The sequence below is a fragment of the Lissotriton helveticus genome, chromosome 10 (genome assembly GCF_964261635.1).
Source record: "Lissotriton helveticus chromosome 10, aLisHel1.1, whole genome shotgun sequence".
NCBI classification, from domain to species: domain Eukaryota; kingdom Metazoa; phylum Chordata; class Amphibia; order Caudata; family Salamandridae; genus Lissotriton; species Lissotriton helveticus.
In genome coordinates, this window is record NC_136071.1 from 1,116,814,370 (window position 1) to 1,116,841,587 (window position 27,218).

A 27,218-nucleotide genomic window follows, 5' to 3' on the forward strand; every position below is an offset into this window, starting at 1 on the left:
CGGCTTACATCCATGATGAGGTCATTTCTTATGTTGTCAGTTTTTAGCTTGAAGAAAGCAGAGAAGGCTTCACAGTGTGGGGTGTCGCTGGTTGTACTGTTTGATTGTGAGGGTTGTGCTTTGTTTGGGTCTTGATTAGTTCGAACAGCTTTCTTGGCCTGTTTTTTGCTTGGTCCAACTGGCGGCTAAAGAAGTCCGACTTTGTGCGCTTTATTTTCCTGAAGTAGGCATTTCTCTTGTTCTTAAGCCTTTTGAGGTGCAGTGCTGAAGGGTCCAATCTCCATGTGCGCTCTGCCATTCGCATAGTACGCCTGTCGTCATTGAGTCTATCATCATACCAGCTTAACAGTCTTTCCTACAGTGAATACATTGTCCACGCTTTTGATATATTGTGAGAGCAGTCAATTTTCCACCGGTTGGAATTATATGTGTGGTGGTCTTAGTGCAGGGATCTGAATGATACAACCTTCTATCCTTTCCCAATATTGAGTGAAAACAAACTCTAGGGAACCTGCCATTGCCCAACTTAAATCACAAGTAAAATGCATAGTTCGACAGATGGGGTCGCACACTGCTTATACACCAGCGGGATCGCTCCTAAGGACCATGGTAATTGTAGTACCGGTTTCTGCGATGCATCTTCTTTCGAAATCTCGAGTATCTTAAAGTCTTCGCCATCCCTGTACACGTGTTTCGGGGTATTTACCCCTCGTCAGCAGGGATTAGGCCATCTTCTGGGGTTGCTGCGTGCTGCCAAATATTACCAGGTATAGTACCACACAAAGGCACGCAGGTGCGGGGTCCCGAGCTCGTCAGCCCACGGTTCCAAGGAGCACAAACATTAGAAAGATGGGGTGGCACACTGCTTATACACCAGCGGGATCGCCCCTAAGGACCATGGTAATTGTAGTACCGTTTTCTGCGATGCATCTTCTTTCGAATTCTCGAGTATCTTAAAGTCTTCGCCATCCCTGTACACGTGTTTCGGGGTATTTACCCCTCGTCAGCAGGGATTAGGCCATCTTCTGGGGTTGCTGCGTGCTGCCAAATATTACCAGGTATAGTACCACACAAAGGCACGCAGGTGCGGGGTCCCGAGCTCGTCAGCCCACGGCTCCAAGGAGCATAAACATTAGAAAGATGGGGTCGCACACTGCTTATACACCAGCGGGATCGCCCCTAAGGACCATGGTAATTGTAGTACCGTTTTCTGCGATGCATCTTCTTTCGAATTCTCGAGTATCTTAAAGTCTTCGCCATCCCTGTACACGTGTTTCGGGGTATTTACCCCTCGTCAGCAGGGATTAGGCCATCTTCTGGGGTTGCTGCGTGCTGCCAAATATTACCAGGTATAGTACCACACAAAGGCACGCAGGTGCGGGGTCCCGAGCTCGTCAGCCCACGGCTCCAAGGAGCATAAACATTAGAAAGATGGGGTCGCACACTGCTTATACACCAGCGGGATCGCCCCTAAGGACCATGGTAATTGTAGTACCGTTTTCTGCGATGCATCTTCTTTCGAATTCTCGAGTATCTTAAAGTCTTTGCCATCCCTATACACGTGTTTCGGGGTATTTACCCCTCGTCAGCAGGGATTAGGCCATCTTCTGGGGTTGCTGCATGCTGCCAAATATTACCAGGTATAGTACCACACAAAGGCACGCAGGTGCGGGGTCCCGAGCTCGTCAGCCCTTGGGGGCGACACCGCCGGTGTGTGAGTAGTGTGCGACCCCACCCCCATTTGTAACTTTAAAGCTCCTGAGAGCCGTGGGCTGACGAGCCTGGGATCCCGCACCTACGCGCCTGAGTGGTACTATACCTGGCAGATATTGGCAGCCATCGGCAACCCCAGTACACGGCCTATCCCTGCTGACGAGGGGTGATACCCCGAAACACGTGTCCAGGGATGGCGAAGACAGCGAATATAGCAGAAGATCGAAAGATGATGCATTGCGAACACTTTACTACATTGACCAGAGTCCTTAGGGGCGACACCCCCGGTGTGTGAGTAGTGTGCGACCCCACCCCCATTTGTAACTTTAAAGCTCCCGTGAGCAGTGGGCTGACGAGCCTGGGATCCCGCACCTACGCGCCTGAGTGGTACAATACCTGGCAGATATTGGCAGCCATCGGCAACCCCGGTACACGGCCAATCCCTGCTGACGAGGGGTGATACCCCGAAACACGTGTCCAGGGATGGGGAAGACAGCGAAGATAGCAGAAGATCGAAAGATGATGCATCGCGAACACTTTACTACATTGACCAGAGTCCTTAGGGGCGACACCGCCGGTGTGTGAGTAGTGTGCGACCCCACCCCCATTTGTAACTTTAAAGCTCCCGTGAGCAGTGGGCTGACGAGCCTGGGATCCCGCACCTACGCGCCTGAGTGGTACTATACCTGGCAGATATTGGCAGCCATCGGCAACCCCAGTACACAGCCTACCCCTGCTGACGAGGGGTGATACCCCGAAACACGTGTCATGGGATGGCGAAGACAGCGAAGATAGCAGAAGATCGAAAGATGATGCATCGCGAACACTTTACTACATTGACCAGAGTCCTTAGGGGCGACACCGCCGGTGTGTGAGTAGTGTGTGACCCCACCCCCATTTGTAACTTTAAAGCTCCCGTGAGCAGTGGGCTGACGAGCCTGGGATCCCGCACCTATGCGCCTGAGTGGTACTATACCTGGCAGATATTGGCAGCCATCGGCAACCCCAGTACACGGCCTATCCCTGCTGACGAGGGGTGATACGCCGAAACATGTGTCCAGGGATGGCGAAGACAGCGAATATAGCAGAAGATCGAAAGATGATGCATCGCAAACCCTTTACTACATTGACCAGAGTCCTTAGGGGCGACACCGCCGGTGTGTGAGTAGTGTGCGACCCCACCCCCATTTGTAACTTGGAAGCTCCCGTGAGCAGTGGGCTGACGAGCCTGGGATCCCGCACCTACGCGCCTGAGTGGTACTATACCTGGCAGATATTGGCAGCCATCGGCAACCCCGGTACACGGCCTATCCCTGCTGACGAGGGGTGATACCCCGAAACACGTGTCCAGGGATGGCGAAGACAGCGAAGATAGCAGAAGATCGAAAGATGATGCATCGCGAACACTTTACTACATTGACCAGAGTCCTTAGGGGCGACACCGCCGGTGTGTGAGTAGTGTGCGACCCCACCCCCATTTGTAACTTTAAAGCTCCCGTGAGCAGTGGGCTGACGAGCCTGGGATCCCGGACCTACGCGCCTGAGTGGTACTATACCTGGCAGATATTGGCAGCCATCGGCAACCCCAGTACACGGCCTATCCCTGCTGACGAGGGGTGATACCCCGAAACACGTGTCCAGGGATGGCGAAGACAGCGAAGATAGCAGAAGATCGAAAGATGATGCATCGCGAACACTTTACTACATTGACCAGAGTCCTTAGGGGCGACACCGCCGGTGTGTGAGTAGTGTGCGACCCCACCCCCATTTCTTTTCTTTTTTTTTTTTTTTTGAATATATTTTTATTGCGGATCAGGAAGAAAAACATCCAACAAACCAACCCGTACACCAACAGTCCCCATCACACAGTGCAATAATCATACAGTACACAGCCGATCGGCCCACATCCCGGAGGCTGGGCGGCGCAGCAATAAATCAATACACTGGAGGTACCACGGTGCATGCCCTATTCGGGACACAGGTCAAGTACAACACTTCGTTTCCGCTTTTATCCCACAACAACCAACCCTCATTCTCCATCAGAGCCCAGGCCACTCTAATGTCATGTCACTAAAGCCTCTTGAGTACTATCCTGGGCCAGTCCTTTCTAGGAGGATGCCGCTAGTTGGCAAACCACTCCTCCATACAACTCCCTCCCAGTGCCCTCCCCCCCCAACTGCTGCTAATGCGGGATCCACCATCTCCTTACTGCTCCCGGGTGACAACTATCAGAAAGCTTCGATAAGCAAGCAGCCACACGGAACCCTTGGGTAGAACTAAGCAGTGTCCTCGCTCTCGGTGAGATAGTCTCTCAATGCCTGCACCACCAGCTCCCAGGACCGCGCCAGTTCCAAGCATTTCTCGTTGCCAGCCCTAGTCGCCTGGCGCATTCGTAACACACTCTCACAGCTCGACCACCTCACTAGTTCATTCCTCCACCTCCGTGCAGACGGCCCCTCCTTAGACTTCCAATGCCACGTGATCTCACGCTGTGCCAGTATCAGACCCAACCCAATGAATTTGCTTGTAACCTTGGTCTTTTTAGTATGCGGGAACCAAAGAAGGAGGCATGTGGCCATGTCAAAATCTACCTCCCGCTCTGTGACTGCATTCAAGAGGTCCCCAATCTCAGACCAGTAGTCCCCCAATTTCGGGCAACCCCACAGCATATGGTCAAAATCCACCTCAGGTTCCAGACATCGCGGGCACATGGCATCAAGCACCTGGAAATGTCGCCGCAACCTCTCCGGGGTCAAATATGCCCTATGGAGCACAAAATAATGCACCTGTTGGAATCTCGCATTCCTCGTCCCCTTCCAGGTCCTGTGGAGCACCTGACCCCATACCGAGTCCGGGATTTGCCTGCCAACGCTGGTCTCCCATCGCGATTTCAGTTCAGCCAACGGGGCTAGGCCTTCATTTAACATCCTATTGTGGAGGCAGGTCACCGCCTTAACGGTGCCCGCAGCCATCACTACATATTGGCACACCGTCGTCACCTCCGGCTCCGTTAATCCGCCCCCCCAGTGCCGCTGCAGGGCCGTAATAACCGCCGCGTGCAACAGGAAGGTACCACTCGGCAGGCCGAATTGCTCCTGCAAGGTCTGGAACGGGGCCAGCGCCCCGTCCACATAAAGGTCACCTACCATCTGCAATCCCAGGTCCTCCCACTCTAACAATTGGGACCAATCACCCCCATGCGGTAAGGCAGTAAGCATTCCCAGCGGAATCTCAGGCGCGTACGGTCGGCGCTTCCCAACCCTCTTCAGGTACCTGTTCCAACATAACCTGAGCGTCCATTCCTCCATCGTGAGGTCCCTACTGGCCAGTTTCTGTTGCATCACAATAGATGACAAGACGTACCTCCGAATGCCAACCTCCCGGCCATCCTCAGGCCCCCTGAACTCTCTGGCCACGTTCTGCGTCAGGACCTGGAGCTGCGCTGCCAAATAGTATAGCTCATAATCGGGGACTGCCACTCCTCCCTCACACTTGGGTCTCATCAGGGTGGTCAACGCCACTCGTCTGCGGCCGCGGCCCCATAGAAAGCCGGTCACCAATGTCCTCAACTCCCGAAAGACACCCTGCGGGATCCACACCGGCAGTGTTCTAAAATAATAAAGGAGCCTCGGGAGTGCCACCATTTTCAACAGCGCCACACGGCCCAGTACAGAGAGCGGGAGAGAGGCCCAAAAGTCCATACTGCCTCGTAGCGCCCTAATGCAGCGCCCCACGTTCCCCTCAAGGAGGTCCGCCGTGTCATGGTATATACGCACTCCTAGATAAACAAAACAAGAGGGCTCCCACACTACCGGCCTCGTGAGCTGGGGGCAGAGCGTGGTCTTCCGTAGCGGAAACACACAAGTCTTAGTCCAGTTCACCCTGAGGCCTGAGAGCCTCCCGAACCCGTCCAGCATGTCCACCGCACCCTCAAGAGCCCTCCCAGAGTCTGCCAGATACAAGAGCAAGTCGTCGGCATACAGCGAAATATAATGCGAGTCGAGCCCCAGCGCAATCCCTTCAAAAACGATTCCCTGCCTCGCCTGCGCCGCCAGCGGTTCCATTGCTAATGCAAAGAGCAACGGAGACAGCGAGCAGCCCTGCCTCGTGCCCCTGCAGACCGGATAAACCGAGGACACCAAGGTCCCTAACCGCACTCTCGCCTTAGCCGAAGAATAAAGCACTTTCGTCCAACTCCGGAACCCCTCCCCAACTCCGAACTTCAACAGCACACCATCCAAAAAATCCTATTCCAAACTATCAAACGCCTTCTCAATATCAACCGTCAGCACTACCGGGCCTGGATCTGCCAGGGCAGCACTATCAATAACCCCAATCAGCCGGCGGATATTCATCGAAGTGCTCCTCGAGGGAATGAATCCCGCCTGATCCCTATGCACCAGAGAGGTCATCAGTGGGAGGAGCCGGGTGGCCAGGATGCGGCTCAAGATCTTATAGTCTACAGTCAGCATAGACAACGGACGAAAGGAAGAAACATCCAATGCATCCCTGCCCGGCTTCAGCAGGGGTACAACCAGCGCCTCCGTCATAGAGTCAGGCAACCGCCCTAATTGTTCCGCCTCCGCATACACAACCTGCAGTCTGGGGGCCAACACTTCCATAAATTTGGCGTAGAACTCGATCGGCAACCCATCCACCCCAGGGGTTTTGTTCCGCGCCATATGACTAATCGCTCCTCTGATTTCTGCTAGAGTTACTGGGCCCCCCAGATCCCGCGCGTCCTCCTCATCTAGTACCGGTAGAGGGATCCGAGCCAAATAAGCGCCTATATCCGCGGCATTCACTTCGAGGTGGCTGGTGTATAGGTTCGCGTAGTAGGACCGAAAGCGCCCCAGGACCACCGATTGCGAATAGACCACCTCCCCATCCTCCTGGCGCACACTCATAACCGGACATCCTCTAGGGTTCGGATCAGCCAACTTCGCAAGGAGCGTGCCCACTTTATCCCGCTCGTCATGCACTTTCACCGCATACAACTTATAATCATAACACCGCAGTCTCTCTGTCTCCGTCGCCACCGCCTCCCTAGCACGCAACAGGCTATCCTGCAGCTCTGGCCGCTCGGGCCGCCGCCGTTCCACCCCTCTCAGCACTGCCTCTGCCTTCGCGAGGTCATTCAGCACTGTACCTCTCACAGTCAGAAACCGACCCATACATACCCCCCTCACCACCACTTTCATCGCGTCCCATTCATTCGCTCTAGTCTCTGTCGACCCAGCATTAACCGTGAAGTATTCGTCTATACCCTGTCGGACCGTGTCACAGAACGCCGGATCCTCCAGCGTCTCCGGGCGAAGTCTCCATGAAGGGACCGCCGATCTCGCCAGCTGCCATTGTACAGAAATCAGCAGAGGGTTATGGTCCGAGATGGTTCTAGCCAAATATTCAGAGTGAGTTACCATCAGCGCCAGAGACTCGCAACATAGCACTGAATCCAGTCGAACATGCAGATCATGCAGGGCAGAGTGATAAGAGTAATCTCGAGTTTCAGGGTGCTGCGCCCGCCAGACATCCACCAAGCCCCACCTCTCCTGCCAGTCCCGCCTATGAGTTGCAAGTCTGCGCACTGGTGAGTCAGCTAAGGGTGGGTGCGACCTGTCCAACAGCACATCCGAAATAGAATTAAAATCCCCCGCCAGCAATATCGGGCCCGCCAAATAATACGCCAGTGAGCGCGACAATCCCTCAAAGAAATGGGCTTGATCTGCATTGGGGGCATAGATGTTACACAGCACCACTTCCCTACCACACAGCCTCCCCTCCACCACCACATAACGACCCTCCAGATCAATCTTCTGATTTGTGACCTGGAACGGCGTGCCCGCCCTGACCCATATTAACACCCCTCTGGCGAACGCCGAGTAAGTCGTGCCGAACACCTGACCTCGCCACCTCCTCTGCAACGCCCCACACTCCAGCTGCGTCAGGTGGGTCTCTTGAAGCATCGCTATCTGAACTCCCCGCCTCACCAAGTAGGCATGCACCTTATGGCGCTTAACCATAGTTCGAATTCCCCGGACATTCCATGTGACACATTTCAAATTAGGTAACGTCCCCATAGAGCATCAATCCCAACAGTGGCGCTCGCCATGAACTGTGACCCGCATTGCAGCAATTGAACAACCCCTTTAAAACACCCCCCACAACTCCCACTCCTCCCCTCCCCAGGACAGGGCCTAGTAACCCAGCTTCAGCCCCGTTCCAAACCTCAAACACCCAACACATCACACTAATCTGTGGTCGACACCACAGAAGACCTTAAGGGTCTGAAGAGGGCTATGGAGCCCCGAGCCAGGACGACAGAGCAACCACCCCGCGCCCACAGTCCCATGCTGCTAATGCAGCCCCATACCTGGCAGTCCAAAAGAAGGCAGGAGCGTCCAGACCCGATAAAAGTTCAGCAACCACGAACTTCATCCATTAAAGATACCATCCGATGTCTGCGGGGTAACCTCTGGCCCCTGCGCTCCCCCCCCCCCTCCAAATCTTCCTCGCCGGTCTTCTCATCCTCACCGTCGTCCTCCGAAGCCGAGCCCCTGGAGGCGTCATCTCGTTGTGAGCCCGTGATGGTCGCCGTGGCCTCCAACGCACTCTTTCGATCTGCAATTATTTGCGCCTCGCGCTCGGCCCGTTGGCGCCTATTCCTGGAGCGGATGCGCTGCGACTTCCTGACCCTGACCGGCTGTTCTCGTTCCCTGGCGGGCCTATGAGCCCGATCTGTTCCTGCACGATATAGTTCCAGCCATGACCACGCTTCGTCAGGTGTTTGAAAAAAGTGCGTCTTCTCATCAACGATGACCCGCAGCTTAGCCGGGAAAAGCAAGGAGTATTGAACCCCTTCCTCTCTCAGTTCTTTTTTCACCGGCAAAAAAGAGGCCCTACTCCTCTGTACCTCCTGCGTATAGTCCGGAAAGATCGTCACCTTACTGTTGTCCACCTGGAAGGGCCCACGATCTCTCGCCCTTTGGATCAGCAGATCTCGGTCTTTATAGTGCAGCAGTCTGGCCACCATCGGCCGAGGTGGTCGGCCCTCCAGAGGAGGCCTCGCGGGCACCCTATGCGCTCTTTCCAGGGAGAAGAAGGGGGAGAGGCCCTCCGGCGCCACCACTGTGCGGAACCAGTCCTCCAAGTAGGTTATCGCGTCGCCTTTCTCAATTTTCTCTGGTAGCCCCACCACCCGCACGTTGTTCCGGCGGTTGCGGCCTTCCGCGTCCTCCGTGCGGCGCTCCAGATTCGTTAGTCGACGGATAACGTCATCGATTTTATGCTCCGCCGTGACCACCGCTGGTTTCAGCTCCTGAAGCAGTAGTTCATTGGATTTCACACGGTCAGATAACTTGGAGTGGTCTGCCCTCAGCAGGCCGAGGCCAGACGCCACCTGCGCAATGTCCTGGCGCAGCTCATCCCTCGTAGCAGTGATCGCGGCCAGGATAGTATCAAGGCGGAGGTTCAGCCTCTGTTCCTGTGTTGAGGCCTCCGTTGGGAAGCCGCCACTCGCATCCTCTGATCCCCGGCTTCCCCTTTCAGGCGATTCGGCGGCGCCATTCCCCTTCGCGGCCATCTTGCGTGCAGGGATTCAGCCTCTCAAGCCGCCCCCTCGGAGAATGGCTAGGCGCCCCAGGAACGCTTAGCGGAGTGTCCCAGCCAGAGCGGGCCACCAATCCCCAGGCAAGTAGGAGTGCGCGGCGCCAGCTGCCCCCACACCCGGTCAGTCGACAGTATCCAAGTCAGAGGAACATCCCAAGCCGCCTCAGCTTCCCGCAGAGCATCTGCCAAGCTCACCAGGGCCAGGGGGAGCAGATTCCGCCGAAAGACCGCCAGTCAATGGAGTGGGTCCCAGGGCACACCGAGCACATTGCCCCCGGCAACACTGGTCACTGCACCACACCATGCGCAACCCAGCACCTCGTCGTTAGGTCGGCGCCTCTGTGCCCTCCACCGGGCAGGACCCCCAGCAAGGTCCAGGTCCACTGCCGTGCCCCTCTTGGTCCGGGACGCGCGGGCGCCCTGGGCGGTCTCTCTCACAGCGCCCCAGCCGCCTGCTGCACGCCTCTATGCGCTGTCTGTCCCCACTGCGGGTCGGCTGGCTGGTGAGCGGCCCTACAGCTCAGCAGTGCCTCCGCCGGCCCAGCGCCCTCCCAGGCGCCGCTCCCGCCTCGATCGAGGGTCCGGGTGGGGGGAGGGGGAGGCCTTCCTACCGGCAACTCCACCGATCGTCTCCACAATCCGGGGCCCGCTCCGACGGGTCACCGCACCATCCACTGCTGCTCGGGGGTGCCGCAGGCGCCCGCCGCTGCTCCTGTGCCCCTCACCGCTCCGCCTTCGGAGCTATCACGCAGTTTGTGCCGCCATCTTGCCTTTGTCCGCTCGTCGGAGGGAGCTGGGCACTACGGCCACCCGCACACAGCAGCCAGGGCTCCGCTCGGGCTCAAACCTTCCCCAGTAGGGCAGCGGCCCCTCCGGTCCTCAATCCCGGCCACCAGGCGATCCGGGGCAACGGTTGGCAGGATAAAGGACGGGACGCGGCGCGGAGCAACTCGCTCACGCAGCCATCCCGGTCGGCGCCGAAACCACGCCCCCGACCCCACCCCCATTTGTAACTTTAAAGCTCCTGTGAGCAGTGGGCTGACGAGCCTGGGATCCCGCACCTACGCGCCTGAGTGGTACTATACCTGGCAGATATTGGCAGCCATCGGCAACCCCAGTACACGGCCTATCCCTGCTGACGAGGGGTGATACCCCGAAACACGTGTCCAGGGATGGCGAAGACAGCGAAGATAGCAGAAGATCGAAAGATGATGCATCGCTAACACTTTACTACATTGACCAGAGTCCTTAGGGGCGACACCGCCGGTGTGTGAGTAGTGTGCGACCCCACCCCCATTTGTAACTTTAAAGCTCCCATGAGCAGTGGGCTGACGAGCCTAGGATCCCGCACCTACGCGCCTGAGTGGTACTATACCTGGTAGATATTGGCAGCCATCGGCAACCCCAGTACACGGCCTATCCCTGCTGACGAGGGGTGATATCCCGAAACACGTGTCCAGGGATGGCGAAGACAGCGAAGATAGCAGAAGATCGAAAGATGATGCATCGCAAACACTTTACTACATTGACCAGAGTCCTTAGGGGCGACACCGCCGGTGTGTGAGTAGTGTGCGACCCCACCCCCATTTGTAACTTTAAAGCTCCCGTGAGCAGTGGGCTGACGAGCCTGGGATCCCGCACCTACGCGCCTGACTGGTACTATACCTGGCAGATATTGGCAGCCATCGGCAACCCCAGTACACGGCCTATCCCTGCTGACGAGGGGTGATTCCCCGAAACACGTGTCCAGGGATGGCAAAGACAGCGAAGATAGCAGAAGATCGAAAGATGATGCATCGCGAACACTTTACTACATTGACCAGAGTCCTTAGGGGCGACACCGCCGGTGTGTGAGTAGCGTGCGACCCCACCCCCATTTGTAAAATGCATAGTTCGCCAGTATTTTTTCTGAGCCACACGAGGGTGAAACATATGCTAAATGAATCACATTCTAAACTACAGAATTCTACTGGGTGGCCCACATTATTGCACACAAGCATAAACAGATGCAAACAACACAATTAAAAAAGATGGGTGACAGAGATTCAATATGATAGAAAATGTAGGTAAATAATTAACTGGTTATATGCAAACTGTAGATATATATAACTCAAAAAATGCATGACCTTAGTGTTACAACAATAAAACCTTTTATGGATAAATGGTGCAATCTCCCTCTGTGTCTTCCTGATAAAAATAATTTGGTAGAAATGAATAGTAAATAATCCGTTAGGTTTGACCGCATCGAGCTTCCAGTGCCAATAGCTTGTACAGGTATTCACTGCCTTGCTGGAAAAGCTACTTGCACAATTCACCGTTTAAAAAATGTATTATTCAAAGTCGGTAGCACTGAAGAAAGGTTAAGATTCCCTACAAAACTTTCATTAAAGTAAAACATGTAGACTGTAGGAGAATAAGTAAGCAAAAATGAACAGTATTAGCTGCCTAAATGAAGTTGGAAAAATAAAATAGAATGTGAGGAGTTTCTCTACTACAAAGTTTCGGCACCTTTTTTAAGACACCAGCTATGAAATGGCCTGTGCTGCTTTGGCTGAGTGTAGCCATGGCTGTACTTGAGTACAAGTTGTGCCTGTCTGTTTGTGCATAGGGTAACAGTTCAACTATATGAGGGAGATAAACCCTTAATGTAAAGATACAAGTAAACTGGCTTTGAGTATGTAAAAGGCATGACCTGAATTAAAGTAGAGTTTGGGGAAATAGTAGCTAGCTGGAGTAGGATAGAAATATTTAAAATTCATTTTGATCTAGCTCCAATGTGGCACAGATTTATTTTAGAGAGATGCTAGCACTTTTTAACTTATTGAATTCTTGTGTTTCCACTCATATAGGCAGACACACCCTAGATATCCTTTGTTATTAATTAAACAATTTAGGTACAGCATTACCCCCTAATGCAGACTCTTGGTCAAGTTACTTTGCGATTCCATTTTACTGGTCGCATTTCTCCTGTCGAGAACCTCTTCTCAATCCCATGTTCGAAGGTCACCGAAATCGAACGATTTGCACTCCATTGCGTTACTCTGGATTTATCAAGCCAAGCAGGGCCACGCAAAGTGATTACATTGATAAATCCGACTTAGGTTCTGCATCACACTTGCTCGCTATTGCGTGGCGCAAGGGCCACACAAAACCTTTATAAATATGCCCCTTAATTGTAAGACATCTGAAGCCATTTTATCAGCATTTTTATTTAAAACTCTCTGTTTGGTCCATTAGACCCACAACTTACCCCTCTATCACAGTGGTTTGTGTTCTATGGGCCTAATCGCTGCCTTTACCCTGAACCTTGTTTTTGGTAACTGTTCTGCCGAGGCTCCATTAAAACTAAAGCATTTTTAGTAGCTGCAGTTAAGCATTAGTATACCTTCCTGATAGCCCTAATGATGGCAAACGTCCCTATTTAAATTCAGGAAGAAGCTACAGACATGTTTTTCCTTGCTTTTCATCTTAAGATATGCATCATTCATTACTAGTCTAGGGTCTTTCGAACTGTAGGTTCTAGTGTCAGGATGCCTTTTGGTGAACTGCTGCGCTTTAAAGGTAACCTAGATAAGAAATTTTTTAAAATAATGGCACAAAATAGGGGACAGATTTTGTACCTGCAGGGGACAGATTTTCAAATCAGAATTTGAATCTTCCAGCATCTCTGATCAGACTTAATTAAGCCATGACTATAATTAACCCATTTTCATGGTGCCACAACAAGTACCCAGAATAATTATTCCCTTACATATTGGGTTGTAGTTGATATTGCTGCATGGAACTGAATATTTAGGTCAAAATATATCCACCTACTACGGAAAACCTTCATAATACAAGGTTCCAATGAAACAATTTTAAAGAACATTAGAAGATCCTGAGTAAAAAAAAATGGTGGGGTAGCAATGGACTCAGGTAATGTAATGGTATATTTATATAGCGTGACTATCACTCCGAGGAGCATCTTGGCGCTGAGACGGAAACCAAAGGTGGAAACAATAGAGCTGGTTTACTGCTAACGGTAAAGATGGGAGCTCAGATCAGAGTTTTGCAGAGAGTGTCCGGTGCCCCAAAGATCCAGGGGCCTCATTTGTGAAAAGTGACGCATCGCTGCGTGAAAACAGCAATGCGTAACTTTTCACTGCGTCCTCCTTGCGAAGCCAATGGTGCGCCATATTTACAGAATGACGCATCATGTCGCAAGGAGTTACAGATACGTCAGTATTTCTGACGTATCTGTAAGCCCAAAAGTCACACATTGCTGGGGTGTGTCACAAAAGTGACGCAACTCCAGCAATGCGTCCTTTCACATGGGGAAAGCCCCATGTGTAAGGGCTTGCGTCAGTCTTATGCCTGCTGTGAGGCAGGCGCAAGATTTTGACGCAACAGCGTCCTAAAAGTGACGCAGTGAATTCTCATAGATTTCACTGCGTCACTATTACGAAGCTTTTTGCGGGGGAATGCCCCCTCTGCATACATTATACCTGACGCAGGTATAATGTAGCGCAGGGGTTTACAAAGTGACGCATCTGCTTAGATGCGTCACTTTGTAAATAGTGCGCAACAGGAGGCATGTTTTACGCCGCCGATGCGTCACAAAAAGTGCAGCATCGGAAGCGCAAAACTGACGCAAGGCCTCATAAATGAGGCCCCAGGTTTTTAGTGACTTACTAAACAGGGTGTTGTAATCTCTCCTTTCCCCTCACCCACCCCTCTCCCCTCTCCTTCCTTGGTACAGCCCACTCTGCCCTCGAGAGTGCGCGTTAGAATGTTGAAGTGTGAGAGTCTGCCGCCAAGCTGGGAGCACCTGTTATTTATTACTGAATAAATTGGTACTTGGAACCCCTTAAATGTAGTGGTTCTTTACTACATTTCTTGGCGACGAGGACGGGGAGCTGAGCCAGGGTCAGTTGGGTGTTTTCCCCCCTGGAAAAGTTGATGCTTGTGCGGAATTATAGAAATTTAAATGAAGTACTCACCAGTCGATATTGATGACCACAGGACAACAGACAAACCGGTAACCCAGGCGGTATCATCGAGGTGTTCCCGTGGGGGGATGTGAAATTTTCGACTACGGAAAGAAAAGGAAGTCGTGTTTGAAGCCTCGGTGAAGGTGAGAGGGTGCCGTGTGGAGCAGAGGAACGCTTCTCTCTCAATTGAGGTCTGACTTAGGTCCGTGGATCTGGTACCAGTGCTCCCTGGGAGCGTTCCGCGGTGGAGGAAGCAGCATAGTGGGAACCAGCGTGAGAAGAGTCGGGACAGCTGGGTGTGAAGTGATGGTGAATGAACGGTACGGCAGCGGAACACGGATTTCCCACAACAGTGAAAGCTGACGCTGAGGTGGAGCAGTGAAGATAAGAACATGTCAGCGGAATAAATCTCCCCTGTAAAAGTTTAGATAAGGCACCGTGCGGTGTTTGCCTTTCACGGAGGGAGAAGCAGTACACAAGTGGGAGAGAAAGGAACAGTGCTCTTGCGTTAAGGAACCGCGAGATCGACTACAGGAAGTTCCTGTTCTGCAAATGAGAGATTGACAGAGGACTCTGTGGCCCAGAGGTGAAGGCGCAAGGAATCAGGCAAGAGTGAAACCGTTGAAGAGTCAGCACCGGCGAACAACGTGGAAATCGATTTCATTCCTGGGACTGAGCGCCCTTTGCACCTTGCTGTTTCTCCTCCGTGGTTTGTGAGGACAGAGGTGTGGGCCGTGAGAAGCAGTTGACACTGGTGAGGGAGACAACTCAGCTGGTCTTGTTCCGTGTAGCCGCAGGGTGTAGACGGGAAGTCCCCTGTTTCAATGCGCCACCTCAGTTCCTTTTCGCGCTTTTCAACAGGGATTGACTGCCTTCCCTGATCTTCACCGTCACTTCATACAGCTCACGTTGCTGCCTCAATTTAATTACAATCACGGAGACAAAGGTTCGTGAGTCCCGCTCCTATGCTGTCACTCTCTCTTGTCTCTATCTCCGAACACTCTGCCTCAGGTCAGTGACGGTAATGCTGCTATTTGCCTGTTCCACGCACTTCACCTCACGCAGCTTCTTAGGCTCACCTCGTTAACTGGTGGGAATCCATCTGCATCCGACAAGAGTCTTCCTCCTCTGCCCCGATGCAATGCACAGGAACGCCAGCGATTACTTAAATATTTCTTCCTCTGATCCTGTATTCACCCAGGAAGCAACTTGTGCTGCGAAGTCCTATTTCTTCTTTCACGGTTGCCGAGCAGGGACTTCCCGTCTACACCCTGCGGCTACACGGAACAAGACCAGCTGAGTTGTCTCCCTCACCAGTGTCAACTGCTTCTCACGGCCCACACCTCTGTCCTCACAAACCACGGAGGAGAAACAGCAAGGTGCAAAGGGCGCTCAGTCCCAGGAATGAAATCGATTTCCACGTTGTTCGCCGGTGCTGACTCTTCAACGGTTTCACTCTTGCCTGATTCCTTGCGCCTTCACCTCTGGGCCACAGAGTCCTCTGTCTATCTCTCATTTTAGCTGTAACACGAAACATTAAACAACAGACTATGGTGCCATCTCGTTGACCTCAGTATAGGATTGACAATTGATGGTATTGAGCAATGAGTTCCTTTGGTCAGATAGGTCTCGCACAGAGTCCTGACCTTTCTCGCAGAAGGGGTCCTCTTTTACCTCCTCGACGTTGAACTTCTGATAATTGCGGGGTAGGTCAGGTGACGTAGGCACCAGGCAGGAAAGGATGCCACCTAGCTTTCCTCCTATGATCCTGTTGGCGTGAACAAGTTTACAGTTTCTTCCATATTGAAATTGAGAAGAGTCCACTTCTATTCAGGGTCCTGAAACTCGTACTTTCTCCTAATCTCATAACGTGGACCATTTTCTCTTCAGAACCTTTAATAGGAAGTCCTTTCGTACTTTCTGCATTTCCGTACTCTTTCTTGAATTCCAGCAAATTAGTGTCCACTTCTCCTTCCTGTTCATAATTGACTTCATACTCCTCCATCGCCTTGGTCCAGGACTCGGACGGTGTGGAACTTTGCCAAGCTTCTTTACGATAGAATTGGTTCCTTTTAACTTTTGCCGCTCATTAGCTGTCGTACTTATGCAAGTTCCATTACTTTCGATTGTTTCTTTTCCTCCAACTCTACCTTTACTGCCTTCTCTCTCCCGTTTCTTGCGTACTTCTCTTTCATCCACCCAACCTTGTACAGTCTCTAGTTTTTTCTTTATTTTGTCCTTGGCTACTTCCTTTACACTCACTTCGTTTCTAGCTGCTCCTTTCAAAACTACAGACCCCGTAGTTTGTGTCTCACGAGCCTTAGGTACTTCACTCTTTGTTCCCTGCATGCTTTTGATCTGTGCCTGCTCACTCACTTGTTCTTTTTTTCTACCATAACATGAACCTCTCCATTTCTTATTATCCTTTCCCCCTTTCGTGGTGGGTACACATTCCGTTAAATGTATGGTACACCAAGTATTGATTCCCTTGTGTATTGACTCCATAGCTTTGTACACTTTTACATTGATGTCCTCCCCTGTATATGTTTTTAGGGATGTTTTTGCCTCTTTGAATTCTTCTCCATATTCTTTAGTTACTTCTCTATTCCCTACGCTCTTGCTTACCGAACTATAACGTGATCCTGAGTCAGAGATCATATCTGTCTTTACTCCGCCTTGGAAGATGGTAACCACTGGGTTTGTTTTATTGGCATTATCTTCCTCTTTGTTCACCTTTCTTTCCTTAATCTCGTCATTCCTTTGTTCCTTTACCAACGAGGCTTGTTTTTTGTAATCATCCAACCCACTCAAATTGTCCTCATAACAATTTCTGTCTGACTCTTCCGTCACTACTTTTTCCATTGCGTGGTACTTTTTTCCTCCTCCAGTTCCTAAACTGTGGAGCCATATTTCTGCTTTTCCCCCTGGTAAAAGAGATACTTTCTCCTCCTCAAAAACTGTTATGTACCTCTCAACATTTTTCTTCCACTCACCCCCTTCTGCGGTGATTTTTATATCTCTCTCCCTAAACTGCACTGGTGACGGAAAATTGTATATCTGGGCCCACTCCATGTCAAACGCGCAGCTGCGCTCGGGAAATTCACTGGAAGTTGTGAACTCTGCCTTAAAACAGAGAGATGGAGGTACGTGTGCACTTCGTAGGATTCACTTTTGCCCCCAGATGATTAAATACTATGCGCAGGCCGTCGCCACAGGGATTCTTTCTTTGAAGGTCACGTCTCCTTTTTTTACTTACAATTACCCAGCAAGGCTCCCTGAAATCACTGAATGTACCTTGCTCACTCCTTCTGTGGGTTTTGTGACTCTTATAAATTCACCGACACTGATGCACAGAGATGCGTATCTCTCTCAATGGTGCTGCCTACCATCTGTGTTAACTCCGTCCCAAGGATTCCTAGCACTCTCTGCCCCTCAGAGGGTTTTCTCACTCTGCTATTGCTTGCTGCTACTGTTCAGTTTAAAGTGTGGAAACCATGTGACTTGACTCACCCTCCGTTCCTCTGAGATCTCCGCTAATAGCTTCCAAGCGCTTCTTCAGATAAGCAACTCCACACGCTGCTTCTACACGCTGCTGCTGTTTAGTTTTCTTACCCAGAACCCTGCGATTACCTCACTCCTGAAATCTCCACACAACGCCTCCATGCGCTGCCACAATTTCGAAACTTCCTCACGCTGGTTCACCGCGCTGAATGCGGTTTCATTTACTTTCAGGTATTTCCTCACACAGCCTCTACGCGCTGTTTCGGTTGATTTTACCACACAGAAACCTGAAGTTTTCCTTAGCAATCTCCTCACACAGCTTCCTTACGCTGCCTCTGTGCCTGTGGCTTCAGGGGTTCTAAGACGTGTCAAACCTCTTAAGACACTGCTTCAGTAAACTTTATTTCTTTATTATTTATTTATTCTTTGTTGATTTTTTTTTTTCTCTATTAGCGGGAACCCAGGTTAGCTACACCACTTGTTCCTCTGCTCTTTTCTCGTACAGCTTCACAACACTGCCTCCTTTCCGTTTCACACGTGGCATCTGGGGTCAAGCTTCCTCCCTGATCTTCTCAGATATTTCAAACAGCTGGAGAGCGCTGCCTCAGTGAATTTTTCGATCTTGGGAACCCAGGTTCGACACACTCCCTGTTCCTCTGCTCTTTCCTCACGCAGTTACAACTCACAGCCACCGTTCAGGTTAATGTGTTGACTGCTCCTTATGTTCCGCTCACCGCTCCTAACCGTGTTTCACTGGCTCACTGCAGATTTGAGTCGTCCAGATAGAATCACCTTTGATTAAACTTCTTCACCACAATATAAGCACCAGCTCGTACTTCTCAGAAACCATTTTTCACACATCCCCGATGATGCTGCCTCAATATAATTTCAATCACGGAGACAAAGGTTCGCTGCACTATTTGTTCCTCATATGTCACCTCAATCAGCTGCTGCACGCTGTTTCAAAGCGCTACCTCAATTCCTTTTCGCGCGTTTCAACAGGGATTGACTGCTTTCCCTGATCTTCACCGTCACTTCATACAGCTCACGTTGCTGCCTCACTTTAATTACAATAACGGAGACAAAGGTTCGCTGCACTCTTTGTTCCTCATATATCACCTCACACAGCTGCTGCGCGCTGTTTCAATGCGCCACCTCAGTTCCTTTTCGCGCTTTTCAACAGGGATTGACTGCCTTCCCTGATCTTCACCGTCACTTCATACAGCTCACGTTGCTGCCTCAATTTAATTACAATCACGGAGACAAAGGTTCGTGAGTCCCGCTCCTATGCTGTCACTCTCTCTTGTCTCTATCTCCGAACACTCTGCCTCAGGTCAGTGACGGTAATGCTGCTATTTGCCTGTTCCACGCACTTCACCTCACGCAGCTTCTTAGGCTCACCTCGTTAACTGGTGGGAATCCATCTGCATCCGACAAGAGTCTTCCTCCTCTGCCCCGATGCAATGCACAGGAACGCCAGCGATTACTTAAATATTTCTTCCTCTGATCCTGTATTCACCCAGGAAGCAACTTGTGCTGCGAAGTCCTATTTCTTCTTTCACGGTTGCCGAGCAGGGACTTCCCGTCTACACCCTGCGGCTACACGGAACAAGACCAGCTGAGTTGTCTCCCTCACCAGTGTCAACTGCTTCTCACGGCCCACACCTCTGTCCTCACAAACCACGGAGGAGAAACAGCAAGGTGCAAAGGGCGCTCAGTCCCAGGAATGAAATCGATTTCCACGTTGTTCGCCGGTGCTGACTCTTCAACGGTTTCACTCTTGCCTGATTCCTTGCGCCTTCACCTCTGGGCCACAGAGTCCTCTGTCTATCTCTCATTTGCAGAACAGGAACTTCCTGTAGTCGATCTCGCGGTTCCTTAACGCAAGAGCACTGTTCCTTTCTCTCCCACTTGTGTACTGCTTCTCCCTCCGTGAAAGGCAAACACCGCACGGTGCCTTATCTAAACTTTTACAGGGGAGATTTATTCCGCTGACATGTTCTTATCTTCACTGCTCCACCTCAGCGTCAGCTTTCACTGTTGTGGGAAATCCGTGTTCCGCTGCCGTACCGTTCATTCACCATCACTTCACACCCAGCTGTCCCGACTCTTCTTACGCTGGTTCCCACTATGCTGCTTCCTCCACCGCGGAACGCTCCCAGGGAGCACTGGTACCAGATCCACGGACCTAAGTCAGACCTCAATTGAGAGAGAAGCGTTCCTCTGCTCCACACGGCACCCTCTCACCTTCACCGAGGCTTCAAACACGACTTCCTTTTCTTTCCGTAGTCGAAAATTTCACATCCCCCCACGGGAACACCTCGATGATACCGCCTGGGTTACCGGTTTGTCTGTTGTCCTGTGGTCATCAATATCGACTGGTGAGTACTTCATTTAAATTTCTATAATTCCGCACAAGCATCAACTTTTCCAGGGGGGAAAACACCCAACTGACCCTGGCTCAGCTCCCCGTCCTCGTTGCCAAGAAATGTGGTAAAGAACCACTACATTTAAGGGGTTCCAAGTACCAATTTATTCAGTAATAAATAACAGGTGCTCCCAGCTTGGCGGCAGACTCTCACACTTCAACATTCTAACGCGCACTCTCGAGGGCAGAGTGGGCTGTACCAAGGAAGGAGAGGGGAGAGGGGTGGGTGAGGGGAAAGGAGAGATTACAACACACCTTCCCCCTTGAGGAGAAAAGAAAAATGAGAGTATGCGAAGGAAGGGGAAACGGGGAGGCGAGAGGTGGAAGGAAAAGAGCGGGAGAAAAGAGAAAGGAAGATGGAAGCTGGATCAACGGATACATATAGGTTGCAAACAGAGAAGCAATCAATTAACCTCAGTGAAGGAAAAATTTTAGCTGTAACACGAAACATTAAACAACAGACTATGGTGCCATCTCGTTGACCTCAGTATAGGATTGACAATTGATGGTATTGAGCAATGAGTTCCTTTGGTCAGATAGGTCTCGCACAGAGTCCTGACCTTTCTCGCAGAAGGGGTCCTCTTTTACCTCCTCGACGTTGAACTTCTGATAATTGCGGGGTAGGTCAGGTGACGTAGGCACCAGGCAGGAAAGGATGCCACCTAGCTTTCCTCCTATGATCCTGTTGGCGTGAACAAGTTTACAGTTTCTTCCATATTGAAATTGAGAAGAGTCCACTTCTATTCAGGGTCCTGAAACTCGTACTTTCTCCTAATCTCATAACGTGGACCATTTTCTCTTCAGAACCTTTAATAGGAAGTCCTTTCGTACTTTCTGCATTTCCGTACTCTTTCTTGAATTCCAGCAAATTAGTGTCCACTTCTCCTTCCTGTTCATAATTGACTTCATACTCCTCCATCGCCTTGGTCCAGGACTCGGACGGTGTGGAACTTTGCCAAGCTTCTTTACGATAGAATTGGTTCCTTTTAACTTTTGCCGCTCATTAGCTGTCGTACTTATGCAAGTTCCATTACTTTCGATTGTTTCTTTTCCTCCAACTCTACCTTTACTGCCTTCTCTCTCCCGTTTCTTGCGTACTTCTCTTTCATCCACCCAACCTTGTACAGTCTCTAGTTTTTTCTTTATTTTGTCCTTGGCTACTTCCTTTACACTCACTTCGTTTCTAGCTGCTCCTTTCAAAACTACAGACCCCGTAGTTTGTGTCTCACGAGCCTTAGGTACTTCACTCTTTGTTCCCTGCATGCTTTTGATCTGTGCCTGCTCACTCACTTGTTCTTTTTTTCTACCATAACATGAACCTCTCCATTTCTTATTATCCTTTCCCCCTTTCGTGGTGGGTACACATTCCGTTAAATGTATGGTACACCAAGTATTGATTCCCTTGTGTATTGACTCCATAGCTTTGTACACTTTTACATTGATGTCCTCCCCTGTATATGTTTTTAGGGATGTTTTTGCCTCTTTGAATTCTTCTCCATATTCTTTAGTTACTTCTCTATTCCCTACGCTCTTGCTTACCGAACTATAACGTGATCCTGAGTCAGAGATCATATCTGTCTTTACTCCGCCTTGGAAGATGGTAACCACTGGGTTTGTTTTATTGGCATTATCTTCCTCTTTGTTCACCTTTCTTTCGATTTCATTCCTGGGACTGAGCGCCCTTTGCACCTTGCTGTTTCTCCTCCGTGGTTTGTGAGGACAGAGGTGTGGGCCGTGAGAAGCAGTTGACACTGGTGAGGGAGACAACTCAGCTGGTCTTGTTCCGTGTAGCCGCAGGGTGTAGACGGGAAGTCCCTGCTCGGCAACCGTGAAAGAAGAAATAGGACTTCGCAGCACAAGTTGCTTCCTGGGTGAATACAGGATCAGAGGAAGAAATATTTAAGTAATCGCTGGCGTTCCTGTGCATTGCATCGGGGCAGAGGAGGAAGACTCTTGTCGGATGCAGATGGATTTCGAAACTTCCTCACGCTGGTTCACCGCGCTGAATGCGGTTTCATTTACTTTCAGGTATTTCCTCACACAGCCTCTACGCGCTGTTTCGGTTGATTTTACCACACAGAAACCTGAAGTTTTCCTTAGCAATCTCCTCACACAGCTTCCTTACGCTGCCTCTGTGCCTGTGGCTTCAGGGGTTCTAAGACGTGTCAAACCTCTTAAGACACTGCTTCAGTAAACTTTATTTCTTTATTATTTATTTATTCTTTGTTGATTTTTTTTTTTTCTCTATTAGCGGGAACCCAGGTTAGCTACACCACTTGTTCCTCTGCTCTTTTCTCGTACAGCTTCACAACACTGCCTCCTTTCCGTTTCACACGTGGCATCTGGGGTCAAGCTTCCTCCCTGATCTTCTCAGATATTTCAAACAGCTGGAGAGCGCTGCCTCAGTGAATTTTTCGATCTTGGGAACCCAGGTTCGACACACTCCCGAGCGCAGCTGCGCGTTTGACATGGAGTGGGCCCAGATATACAATTTTCCGTCACCAGTGCAGTTTAGGGAGAGAGATATAAAAATCACCGCAGAAGGGGGTGAGTGGAAGAAAAATGTTGAGAGGTACATAACAGTTTTTGAGGAGGAGAAAGTATCTCTTTTACCAGGGGGAAAAGCAGAAATATGGCTCCACAGTTTAGGAACTGGAGGAGGAAAAAAGTACCACGCAATGGAAAAAGTAGTGACGGAAGAGTCAGACAGAAATTGTTATGAGGACAATTTGAGTGGGTTGGATGATTACAAAAAACAAGCCTCGTTGGTAAAGGAACAAAGGAATGACGAGATTAAGGAAAGAAAGGTGAACAAAGAGGAAGATAATGCCAATAAAACAAACCCAGTGGTTACCATCTTCCAAGGCGGAGTAAAGACAGATATGATCTCTGACTCAGGATCACGTTATAGTTCGGTAAGCAAGAGCGTAGGGAATAGAGAAGTAACTAAAGAATATGGAGAAGAATTCAAAGAGGCAAAAACATCCCTAAAAACATATACAGGGGAGGACATCAATGTAAAAGTGTACAAAGCTATGGAGTCAATACACAAGGGAATCAATACTTGGTGTACCATACATTTAACGGAATGTGTACCCACCACGAAAGGGGGAAAGGATAATAAGAAATGGAGAGGTTCATGTTATGGTAGAAAAAAAGAACAAGTGAGTGAGCAGGCACAGATCAAAAGCATGCAGGGAACAAAGAGTGAAGTACCTAAGGCTCGTGAGACACAAACTACGGGGTCTGTAGTTTTGAAAGGAGCAGCTAGAAACGAAGTGAGTGTAAAGGAAGTAGCCAAGGACAAAATAAAGAAAAAACTAGAGACTGTACAAGGTTGGGTGGATGAAAGAGAAGTACGCAAGAAACGGGAGAGAGAAGGCAGTAAAGGTAGAGTTGGAGGAAAAGAAACAATCGAAAGTAATGGAACTTGCATAAGTACGACAGCTAATGAGCGGCAAAAGTTAAAAGGAACCAATTCTATCGTAAAGAAGCTTGGCAAAGTTCCACACCGTCCGAGTCCTGGACCAAGGCGATGGAGGAGTATGAAGTCAATTATGAACAGGAAGGAGAAGTGGACACTAATTTGCTGGAATTCAAGAAAGAGTACGGAAATGCAGAAAGTACGAAAGGACTTCCTATTAAAGGTTCTGAAGAGAAAATGGTCCACGTTATGAGATTAGGAGAAAGTACGAGTTTCAGGACCCTGAATAGAAGTGGACTCTTCTCAATTTCAATATGGAAGAAACTGTAAACTTGTTCACGCCAACAGGATCATAGGAGGAAAGCTAGGTGGCATCCTTTCCTGCCTGGTGCCTACGTCACCTGACCTACCCCGCAATTATCAGAAGTTCAACGTCGAGGAGGTAAAAGAGGACCCCTTCTGCGAGAAAGGTCAGGACTCTGTGCGAGACCTATCTGACCAAAGGAACTCATTGCTCAATACCATCAATTGTCAATCCTATACTGAGGTCAACGAGATGGCACCATAGTCTGTTGTTTAATGTTTCGTGTTACAGCTAAAATTTTTCCTTCACTGAGGTTAATTGATTGCTTCTCTGTTTGCAACCTATATGTATCCGTTGATCCAGCTTCCATCTTCCTTTCTCTTTTCTCCCGCTCTTTTCCTTCCACCTCTCGCCTCCCCGTTTCCCCTTCCTTCGCATACTCTCATTTTTCTTTTCTCCTCAAGGGGGAAGGTGTGTTGTAATCTCTCCTTTCCCCTCACCCACCCCTCTCCCCTCTCCTTCCTTGGTACAGCCCACTCTGCCCTCGAGAGTGCGCGTTAGAATGTTGAAGTGTGAGAGTCTGCCGCCAAGCTGGGAGCACCTGTTATTTATTACTGAATAAATTGGTACTTGGAACCCCTTAAATGTAGTGGTTCTTTACTACACAGGGACTCAGATGTAATCTGGCGAAGTTGTGGGGGAAGTTTATTCCATGCCTTTGAACCTAAGACTGTGAGTGATTTTCCTCCCTTTGACACCAGTCTGAAGGCAGGTATTTTCAACAGATTGGCATTTGCTGATCTTAAACTTCGGGAGGGAAAATAGTGACTAAAAACAGTTTGAAGATATTGGGGGCCCGAAGAGTGGAAGGCCCTAAAAGTGATGATAAGGACCTTGAACAGGATGCGTTTGTGAATTGGTAGCCAGTGTAGAATATCTAGCGCCTCTGTTGCGGACGACCTCCTGGGCCATTTCAGGTTGGTTAATGGAAACATAAAATGTGGCACTGCATGACAGAGGCTTAGATAGTGACAGTGTATTAAAATGTAAACTAATAAATACGATTTACAAATATCAAAAGTAGATTTTTTTGTGTAAATATGACAGTTATATTCATTAATACCAATAGGTCATCTTCTCCTGTGATTAATTTACGAAACAACCTGTAAAATTAGGATTTATCATGAAATATGATTATGGGGCATATGGAGGTTCGCCGTTTGCCATTCGCAAACGCCGAAATTCGGCGAATTTCGGCGTTTGCGAATCGCAAACGGCGTTTTGATATGTAGGTGCATATTAGCAAAATAAGGAATTGCAAAAATTGCGATTCCTTATTTTGCTCAAGCATTTAAGGAATCGCAATTTTGCGATTCCTTAAATGCTATGTAGGAGTCAATTAGAAAATGCGATTCAGGCTTAAGGAATCGCAAAATACCACCTACTCCAAGTAGATAGTATTTTGCGATTTCCTTTAAAAATGCATTTTTTTTTTTAATTCAAAGTGCCATGTGGCGCACAGAGATGCCCTTAGGGCATGTCTGTGTGCCACATGTACTTACAAGCATATTCCAGGGGTGCAAAAGGTGTCCTTTTGACACCCTGGCACCCTTGGAATTGCGATTCTCAAATTGCGATTTTCTCATAGAAAATCGCAATTTGAGAATGTATCCCCCTTCATTCCTATGGGCCTCTTGGCCCATAGGAATGAATGGGACACTCATTCCTTAATTGCGATTCGCAATTTGCTAATCGCAATGAAGGAATATTTGGTAATCGCAAAAAAATTGCAAATTATTTCCTACATTCCATTTTGCAATTCTCAAATAGCGATTCTTTAAAAATCGCTATTTCAGAATCGCAAAATGGAGATTACCTACAAATGTCCCTAAATGATATGAAATATAATAATGTACAACTAATATAGTTGTATTTGCATGTTTCATATTTAACACAAAAGCATTTTATAAAGATTACTCACATACTAAATGAAATTGTGTTTGTATGGTTAATATTTAACACAACAGCTTTTTACAAAGGGTATATTCACAGTAAATTGTAATAAAATAATCTCTGTCCTTGATCTATGCAGATGCCTGTGCTGTGGCCCAAGATGAAGGAAGTTGTCAGGAGTACAGCCTGAAGTGGTCCTACAACAAAGTGGAGAAAAAATGTGACCAGTTCTGGTATGGAGGCTGCGGAGGCAACTCGAATCGCTTTGAAACTCAGGAGGCCTGCGAAACCATGTGCCTCACTTCATCCTAGCATTACACTTGCGCCTTACCACAATGTGACAACTTACCAGCATAGCTGTCACTGAAGCATTGATGTACCCAACCAATGAAATGGGTGCTGTTCTCAATACTGTGTACTCCGGCTTTGGTGCACTAGCACTTATTGGGAAGTACTTCCACGCTCCCATAAAACTACAGGATGCCATGACTGAACTGATGCCAAAATAAGACGTGGAGTAGACAGTATTTCTTGTGTTGTCATTGATTACACACTACGTTTCTTTTGCTAATCATGGATTCATTATTGTTTTACATAGGAAGAACAACATGTTTACCTTACTTGGTAATTTTATTTTTATCTAACAATTGAGGCAACAAAAACATGAACTTCAATTGTGTTGCCTTCAATGCCAAGAATGTGCACTTTCTGCAGTAGCTGTCATTTACTGAAAATGAATTAATACCTCAAACATACAGCATAGTGAAAAGTTTAAGATGTAGACCTTAATTTCAAAATTATTTCACTTCTGTAAAATGGGTAAATACATGCTTTATGAAATTTCCTGTCATCATAATGAAATGATGGCAAAGGATAGGATATCCAGTGGCACAATAGACACTAGTGTATATGGGACAGGTCAGGTATTTTTTTATGTTTTCAAGCAATCTACAGTTGTGTCTATACAAAGAAAGGGAGCTTAGTGATGTACATAACGTTCCTAATAAATGGTGCTTGTTACAGCCATTCGCCGACCAGAAACGGATGTAACCACTTTTTTGTCAAATTGTACTCTGTCTTTTTTTATTGTTAAAAAATGGGAGAAAAACAAGTTTTTACTAATTGCAGTGAATCTTTTTGTGCATTGAACAAACGCTTCTCAGTGGTCCTATACCATTTTCCTAATTTCTAGCCACTCAGACTCACAAAAAGTAGTATTTAAAATAACTACATAACTCTTTCCCTAACTTTCTATTTTGATATCCTTTCCTCAATCTGAGTTATGTGGACTATCACTCAATCATGATTCTGTATAGC

General features: G+C 49.1%; 1 protein-coding gene across 1 annotated transcript in view; it reads left to right on the top strand.

Annotated features, from left to right (window-relative positions):
• The window catches only part of LOC144784828 (collagen alpha-4(VI) chain-like), a 509,156-nt gene extending 482,795 nt beyond the window's left edge, over positions 1 to 26,361 (top strand). The window contains exon 43 of the mRNA XM_078663887.1: positions 26,041 to 26,361. Within this exon, the coding sequence (XP_078520013.1) occupies positions 26,041 to 26,213 (173 nt within the window). The 3' untranslated portion in view covers positions 26,214 to 26,361. The remainder of the gene's footprint in view (positions 1 to 26,040) is intronic.
• The last annotated feature ends 857 nt before the right edge of the window (positions 26,362 to 27,218 follow it).